This window comes from Myripristis murdjan, chromosome 10, assembly GCF_902150065.1.
Source record: "Myripristis murdjan chromosome 10, fMyrMur1.1, whole genome shotgun sequence".
NCBI lineage: Eukaryota > Metazoa > Chordata > Actinopteri > Holocentriformes > Holocentridae > Myripristis > Myripristis murdjan.
Window position 1 is genome coordinate 14039275 of NC_043989.1, and position 9421 is coordinate 14048695.

A 9421-nucleotide genomic window follows, 5' to 3' on the forward strand; every position below is an offset into this window, starting at 1 on the left:
ACGTGAGTGTACATTCCCATATATCCCTCTATTATCATCAGAGGATCTGCTCAAACATGCCAATACTGATTGGAAAGCATTGTTCTTCTTATGGATTTTGGTCTTGTTTGAGCTCTACAAATGTTTGGTTCCACAGTAAAAAATGTAAACCCTCCACAAATACCACTGTGTCCCTGGTGAAAGACTTGCACTGTGAAAAGGCCACATAAAGTGTATGTTTGGAATCTATTCTGTAAAGGTTTCAGCATTCTGATCTCCCCCACAGGCCCAGGAGATAGTGTACAGTAACAATCAATAACACTGAGCAAGCATCAGAGTTTTTATTATCTCCCATGCCCTGGCTTGATCTCTTCTTGTAGTGACTAATCTAATTGTAGCTGACACAGATTCCCAGTTGTGTGGTGCTGCCAAAGTAAGAGGAGAGTGAGATGTCAAGGAAATCTACAGAAATCAATAGGCACAGTCACAGACTACTCTATTTTATCCATTCAACCATCCATGCATCCATGCTGTCCATCTTACAGTCTTGTTAGTATGCTCCACTCACCGCTCTTCACCTGAGTGCTGAGGTCAGGCACAATGTGCCAATATTGTTTTCTGTTAATACGGAAGCAAATCTGATCAGTGGCATTTATCTGTTAAACCAAGATAAGTGCCAGTGTGGATTGGCTTTGATGTCAAAGGAAAGGGGTGATGAGTGCATATATCATTGGGGTTATCAAGCCTTCAACCTCTCAAGGACACAGAGAGTCTAAGATTCAGAAATTTGATTCCTGAGCGATGACAACAGTGTTCAGTGTAGCATGTGAAGATTTGGGATGAAATTTGACCAGAATAACTGTGAAAATGTTTACTCCAGAACACAGTCATGAAAAGTTCTGTCACTCTTGATTACCAAGGATGCAAAATGAAATGGATGATGGCCTAAATTACAGCACAAAACCAAGTAACACAACAAAATAGTTTCATCACTGAAATATCTTTGGTCACCAAACAAAACGATGATCATGAAAATTAAGTCAACTATTGAACAAGTTCATTGCTCTGATATTCATCCAGGGAGACAGGGGGTGACAGAAAAGCTCTTATATTGAGCAGGCAGTGTTAATTACTCAAGTATAAATTATTCAGTGCTTTAATGGCTCAATGAAATATAAATGCCTCCGGTCAATAGTTGCCAACATCCGAGTAGACTTGGTTCTCCCTCGAGGGGGATTCCAATGCCAGGGAAGGGGTGCATCCATTGGCTCAGACCACAAAGTGACAAAGGAGTGGAACCACAGAACGTGATCTTCAGTTGGCATGCTGAATCAGCACAAGCTATAAATCACACTGAAGCATTGCGTCATCCTGGCTATTAACTGACTATATTATTAAAAGGCAGGGGGACATGAGGTAGAAAAATAATTGGCTAAATTTGAGTTAGGGTGGCTTCTTAATCATACAGATTCAAAACACTGAAACAAAATAATATATATATATATATATATATATATATATATATATATGTGTGTGTGTGTTTTGTAGAATTTTGTTTGCATCTTTAGAAGCAGCACATGTGTTCAATAATAAAATGTGATTTTGCATGAATATTTCTAAAAAGATAAACTCAAGGTCAGAAATCCAAAGGGTGAATCATACAAAAGCATACCTGATAAACTAGTTGTGTTTGTTATTAGTAGTGCCAAAACTAGGAGCCCCAAATAGCATCACGTATACAGGAAGAATTCATAAGGAATAAGGTATATCACAGGAGTATCAGATTCCAAAATTTGTCAGTTGAATCCAAATAGAGCAATACCCAGGGGGCCTCTGCTGTTGACACACACATACAAAGACGGATATCACAAGGAGAAAAATAATACATACAGATTATGGATTGATATGTATTTTAAGCAAACACTGAGCTGAATGGACACTCATAAAGGTGGAGGGCATATCCTCTTCTGTGCAGCCTGTATAACCTAAATTATGTATAATAGAGTGAAGATCAAGTTCCTCGCTGAAACAGACTTGAACTTGTAAATCCAAAAAGAAAGTTTTATGTGAAAGTTGTGAAATTAGACTCTACGAACTGTGAAAGTTCTAAGTCATTGTGAGGGCAAGAAAGGAAGACTCTCTAAGCCTATGTAATTTGATTCAATGAGGTGCTTCCCCAGTTTATATCAAGATGCCTTATTGCAGATTTCTATTCAAAAAAGTAATGGTCATTTATCTATAAATGTCCATTGATATAAATAGGTGTAAGCACAAGAACAAAACACTGCAATATACAGTGACATGGACAATAGCAATGAGATACAAAAAAGATGAGACAGAGAAAAGCATGATGCTGTGGAGAGAGAGGGGACAAGGCCCAGTGCCAACATCCACAGAGGCCAGGCCAGTGCCCATGTCCGCTGCCAGGTAGAAACACGGCATCAGAGATAGGACTGCAGCCAGCGCCAACAGGTGCTGCCAATGTATATCAAAGGACATTGGCAGTGTAATAAATAGATAACATTATTTGAATGGCACTTTATCCTGTGGTTTCTGATTTGAGCAAGGGAACTGATCTCCCAGAAAGGTACACTACAAAAAAAAAATCTCCATTTTAACAAGTCATTTCGTCTTGGAGTCAGCCTTCAATTCTGTGTCATTTGGTGGGTGCATCCGTTTATGAATCCATCGGCCCATCTGTCCACTGCAACCATTCAGCATATTACTTCAAGGCAACATATACTGAAATCTAATGTATAGATTGTAATGAAATTTCATCAGTACATTAAGGCTCCTCAAAGAATGAATGCTGCCCATTTTTTGACGTCATGACCTTTCCTCTTATGCCACCGTTAGGCCAAAATGTCAAAAAGACGGTGGTGTGCATTGACACAGTGACTCTTGGCTCTCTGACTCGGTGCTTATTGCAGGCACAGAGTGGACCTTGCCACACTCTACATCAACGGTGAATGTGTAAAGACGGTGTCCACCTTCAAATTCCTGGGAATGCACATCTCAGAGGACCTCTCCTGGTCTGCCAGCACATCAGCAGTGGTAAAAAAAAAAAAAAAAAAAAAAAGGCCCAACAGCGTCTGCACTTTCCAAGAGTCCTCTGTAAGAACAGACTGAAGAAGAAACTTCTGGTGGCCCTCTACTGCTCCACCACAGAAAATGTGCTGGCGTACTGCGTCACATTGTGGTACGCCAGCTGCTCAGTGAAACACAGGGGAGCTCTGCAGAGGGTCATAAAAACAGCTCAAAAAATCATTGACTGCTCTCTGCCCTCCCTGGAAGACATGGTCATGGTATCTCTGCAGAGCCAGGAAAATCATCCAAGACCATTCGAACCCCAGACACCAGCTGTTCAACCTGCTGCCCTCTGGGAGGCGCTACAGGTGCATCAAACGCCGGACAAACAGGTTTTAAGACAGTTTCTTTCCCTGGGACATCACAACTCTTAACTCTAAAAACACATACAAGCCATAGAGAATTACTATCATCTGCTGAGCACGTAAACCTTTATCTCTCAACATTTAAATGCAATATACTATATTCTTATACTATATGTTATAAGTGCAGAATCCATCCTTTTTATGCATATCCATCCATTTTATAGTATTTAATTTAGTTTTATATTTATTGAATGAGTACTTGTTGTCTGTCCTTAATTTTTCTCATTAATCGCTTTAATTGCACTGAACAGGAGTAGCACTCTTAATTTTGTTGTACTTGTCCAATGACAATAAAGGCTTTCTATTCTAGTCTATTCTATTTTCACTCAAGGTATCAATAAATGTGATTGGTGGATTGCCGTGATCTTTGCATTCATACTCCCCAAAAGAAGATTCTTCTTGAATGTGTGGTTTACCCTACGACTTTTCCTGTAGTGTCACCCTCAGGCAAAACATTTGATTTGTAGACAACATATTTTTAAATGTACTAGACAGATCCCCAAGTATTTTGTTGAACTACCTCATGCTTTCCAGGTAATTTCCTAACCCTAACCCAGTTTTGGTGTCATCATCACCTTTGCTGTAGTGTCACCCTTCAGGCAAAATGTCAAATTGTATAACTAGCAATCTATCAGACAGATTGTCATTATATTTGGTGAGCCCATCCATACTCCCAAGAGAATAATCCTTGTTAATATTGGCCACCTCATGTCCTTTCCCATAGTGCCACTTGTGCACCAAAATGTCAAATCTGAATGCAATGTCATTAAATCTGGTTAGCACATTACCATGGTCTTTGGTAAGTGCATTTGTACTCCCCCAAAGAAGGTTCTCTGCCCATCACTATTCTGTGTGCTTATTCAGTCATTTCTGCTTTGCTACCTGAAACAACCCCTGACAGTGTCGCACTTCCTAGACTACCAGTGTTCATACTGCGTTATACATTCTATCAATTAAGCTGAATAACTTTGAGGTTTAGGTATAGTATGCCATCTTGTGGTGAAGTGTCTACACTGCACGTCTTTATGTTTTCTTGGCCTTACCTCCACACTTTACTGTTTGTTTAGCTGCAGTTCACCTAGAATATCCTAGAATGACAAACTAAAGAAATTCCACTGTTTGATTTGTTCACGTGGGTGCTGTTGACACACCAACTTCAAAAAGACAAAATGTCATAGTATTTTTTCTGGACAAATAAACAGCTGATGCTGTGCATGTGTGATTCAGGGCAAACAGAGTGCTGTACTTTGGAGTGGTGGCTCAGTGTGTGTGGGCATGTTAGTATCAGAGTAGAGAGTAATGGCTTCAGTATTTCTGTGTATCCTGTGGTGTGTGCTGCTGTTGGACAGTCGGCCAGCCTCTGGAGGTATGATAAAGCTCTTCTTTATAATGCTCTTGCTTGATTTCTCGCAGGCTGAAATTTTCTTCTAGCTGTTGAGTCTCCTATCCAGTCCTGAATTTACAGTGTTGTCAATACACAAGGCAGGTTTCTTTACATATTGTTTATAACAATGATGAGAAATTTAAACAATTGTGCAGTGACTATATTTTCCCTTTGGCTTCCTCTAAATCCAGCTCCGGCCACAAGCCAAGTATTCCTGTCTGACCAGGCAGCAACTGGTGTGCTTCGGAGACACAAACGCTATAACACCGGGGTGTTTGAAGAGTTTCTGGAGGGTGATTTGAACAGAGAGTGCATTGAGGAAAAATGTGACCTGGAGGAAGCCAGGGAGATCTTTGAGAATGATGAGAGGACAGTGAGTGTTTACTTTAATATAAGCACATATTATAACCACTGCTGATTGCATTCATCAAAGGGTCTTTACTGTTTGCATTTCAGATGGAGTTCTGGGTGGGATATGTAGGTAAGATTGTGTTTAATAATTGACTTCTACAAAAACAAACAGAAAACAGGACAAATGACTCAGAGGCGACTGTGTCTGTGCTGTGCATGACACACATTTCTTACCATAAGTCAGGTGACCTATTTACCCCGTAGGCTATGAACTTGTGCACAACCTTATACCACTTATAAAGGTATTTCTGCTCATTCCTAAACTTATACTTAATAATAAACTAGGTGAGGCCTCCACTGCCAGGGTACTGACTCCACTGAAAGATAACTAACCTCACACTCAGGTGTCCAAGCTGACAGCATTACTGTTGTGTAAATCAGACCTATTTCTACAGACATGCTGTTATATGATGATGTTTCTCTTTCCACCATTATTTTTGCCGGTGTCCTCTTGTTGCTGGTGGCCCTGATTGTGTGGCACTTTCTAAACCTTGTTTTAGAAAAGCTATACAAACTATTTAGAAATGCTATACAATCAGCAATATTCAATTGCTGATTGTATATTGTTGTGTTGTGTTTAGATGATGATGTGTTTCTGTGTCTGGACTCCCTTAGATGGTGACCAGTGCAAATCAGGCCCATGTCAGAACCAAGGGACATGTAAAGACCACCTTGGCTCTTACACCTGCTTGTGTCTGCCTGGCTTCACTGGCAGGAACTGTGAGATTGGTAAGCAAAAGTCTTGTAATTCAATTTAAAAGTGTGATGAAAAGAAATCTGATGTTACATATCCCAAATCTGCTGAGAAGATCAGATCCAATAATATCTCAGTCTCAGGAGACTAAATGTCAGAAGGCTTTTTTCTCTTTTGCAAACTGAATCAGTGGCACACATCCAACACAAGTTGGGTCTTAGGTCCCAAAATTAGACTGTTTGCATTTTTGGATATTCTAAATAGAGCACTCAAAGTGCCCTCTCTGTGCTGACTAAATATATCAAAATCATAGTCAATTGGATTTCCAAGGGCAATACATACACAAGCAATTTGTCTTTGTAAATGGTGCTGTCACATTATAAGACAGTTACATAACACAGGTGTGACAAACTCAGAGGTCAAATATAACAGGACCTTACTTACAGTGAAGATAAGACAAATGCACTATATGACAGATGGCAAAACATGAACATACTGTCACCATGTTTGGGAAAGATATATGTCATTTTTACCTGTAATAAGATGATGGGTTTGCTGGGGTTGATGTTGGTGTGTTCTACTCAGTAACAGCTAGAAGGTGTGACTTCAACAATGGAGACTGCATGCACTTCTGTCAGTCGATGGGCAACTTTGGAGCAAAATGCTCCTGTGCGGATGGATATGTGCTGATGCCTGATGGGATGAATTGCCAGCCAGAAGGTATCAGATTTTCTCTATGAAGCCGCTCTTAAATATTGTAGTGATGACTCTTATTTCCACAGAGTTTTTCTAACAAGGATCAAATGCTACTCTGCATCTTTTACACTCCCAGCTGAATTCCCCTGTGGAAGAACTGTCCTGACAGTGATAAGTGCAATCTCCACCAGGTCTCTAGTCATAAACGAGACATCAAGCCTGCAAAACATCACCTCACTGAAAAACAGCGCTACCACTACTTCCCATCCCACAACTTCAGCCAGTACCACAGTGCCTGACTCTGCATTAAACCTGTCTCGAAGCAAGCTGCCCCTGTGGGTGCACAATGATGATCCCATCCCCACAGAGACAGTCACAGCTCAAGGCATTGAAACTCTCAAACGCATTGTTGGTGGCAAAGAGGTAGTTCCAGGAGAGATACCATGGCAGGTATAGTATGAATGCAGACACACTGTTGTTAAGTGCTGGGTAAGGTGGGCTTCTTACAGGAATGAGACAGCAATCATTGTGGGAAAGAAAGATAAGTTATGAAACTTCCTTGTGGCTGCTCACAGTATCCCTCTTCCTCTTCTGGCCAGGTGGCCTTAATAGCCCGTCCCAGTGGTCAATTGTTCTGTGGGGGCTCGATTCTCAGCGAGCTGTGGGTTATCACTGCTGCACACTGCCTGGTGGAGGGTCAGGGCTCCTTCTTCATCAGAGTTGGTAAGAAACAATACAGTTTTATTGCCAGTGGTTTAATGCTGTGTTTTGTTCTGTCTGGTCATCGTATCCACATTATTGGAAATTGTTTATCAGAAATGTCTGGTGTCTAAATAGTCATCCCTACGATAATGTAATAATATCAATATCGACGTATCTGGTCAAATATATTGTGATACTTTTGTCCATATTGCCCCAATTGGAGTTAGATTTTTTTTCTTGCATAATTTATTACATGTCACAGGGCAAAAATCCTTTGCCCTATACCTGGGGTGCCAGTTAGTGCAGTGTCACTGGAGTAGCATTTCACTGAAGGACACTTCAGCAGTTACGGCCATATAGGGGACTGAACCCAGGTTACTCAATTGGGCAGCTATCTCAGTAAGCGATAAGCAATTTTACTGCCCTAATATGCATTTACATACAGTTAAATGAGAGGTGTAGAAATTTTCGCTTGGTTGTGGTGCAGTTCTGCATCACAGGTTTCGTCACAGTGTAAATCTATAAAGTGGATCAATGATATCTGTGTCCTGTCCTTGTCCAGGGGAGCATAACATCTATAACAACGAGGGCAGTGAGCAGGATTATGAAGTGTTGGTGGAGCATGTACACCCCCGCTACGATGCCAGTGTGAGCATGTACAACCATGACGTCGCACTGCTGCGTCTCCAAAGTCCCATCAATTTCTCCACCACAGCGCGTCCCATTTGCTTAGGGCCTAAAGCCTTCACAGAGGCTCTCATGAAGGAGGCGTCTCCTGCTACTGTCAGCGGCTGGGGCCGAACACGTTTCCTGGGTTCCACAGCAACCGCGCTGCAGAAAGTTGAGGTCCCCTTCACGGATCGTACAGAGTGCAAGGACAGCAGCAGTGCCCGGATCACACGCTACATGTTTTGTGCAGGATATTATGATGAGGCCAAAGACTCCTGCCAGGGGGACAGCGGAGGCCCTCATGCCAACCGGTATCATGACACCTGGTTCCTGACGGGCATTGTGAGCTGGGGGGAGGAATGTGCAAAAGAAGGGAAATATGGTGTGTACACTCGGGTGTCTCACTACTACCGCTGGATACAGCACATTATAGGACTGACTGAACACAGACTTGCTGTTGATGTAGAAGAACCTGACCCTTGAAATACAAGACTTTAACTTTAAATGTTCAAAAAACAATCACTGTGTTGGGAATGTGTTGCATTTCAAATAAAATGTCTTCCTTGCTTGATGCTCTTTGACAGTCACAGTCTTACTAACGGTTTTAAAAAAAAAATTGGGCATTTCTGCTTTATTTGACAGTCACAGCAGAGAGACCTGAGAGTGGTACGCACTCTTACACAGTGAGCTACCTGACCCCTTTCTAGCAGTTATAGCTTTAATGGTAACTGGATGGTCAGTATGGGTCTGGTGGTTACTGAGATACATCACATCACATGCAGCAGCCAGTTTGTGGCTGTCAGTGTCCTTAGAAACCCCTATCTATTGATGGGGTGCAACCTCTAAATGCCACCACTCTCTGACCTCAGTCTTGGAACCCATCTGCTATTGCCTCTGGGGACAGTGAGTTTGTGTTTCCTAGTCTAATTTTTTCATTCTCTACTGCCTTTCCCTAATGTTAGCCATAACCAACTTAAGTTTTACCCTAACCTTAAGCCTAACCTTAACCAAAAAGCTCAACGTAAAAAAATTCTGTCGCTGTTTTAGCAAATACAAATCAGCTTCCAGTGTAGCTGCTGGCTGCCCACTTCTGTTTCTGTTGTGCATTTTTGTTTGCACTAACCTTAACCTCAGTGGGGTGGGCTTTTCTTCTACAGCCATAAATGGGCATTTCTTTATCTGCATGGGAGTTTTGTGCACTGAAGTGGGCGTGTATTGCACTGTTGCGGTGTGTTTTGTAGTAGCTGGCTACAGCTAGATCTACTTGTCTTTTAGCCTAAGACACAAGTCAAATGTTTCTCTACACAATACTTGATACCTCTGTTTACCTTCATAAAATCACTTGGACTTTGAACGGCAACCAAAATGCTAATATCAAAATCTTGTCCCTTGCCTAGAGAATCCTATTCTATTCTATTCTATTCTATTCTATTC

The 9421-nt window shown here is 41.5% G+C and overlaps 1 protein-coding gene across 1 annotated transcript; it reads left to right on the forward strand.

Moving 5' to 3' along the window:
• The first annotated feature begins 4730 nt into the window (after positions 1-4730).
• f9a (coagulation factor IXa) lies at positions 4731-8470 on the forward strand. Its single transcript, XM_030062713.1, has 8 exons — positions 4731-4797; positions 5007-5188; positions 5272-5296; positions 5842-5955; positions 6506-6640; positions 6753-7066; positions 7216-7339; positions 7881-8470. The coding sequence occupies exons 1-8, from the start codon at positions 4731-4733 to the stop codon at positions 8468-8470; spliced, it is 1551 nt and encodes a 516-aa protein (XP_029918573.1).
• Positions 8471-9421: the final 951 nt, after the last annotated feature.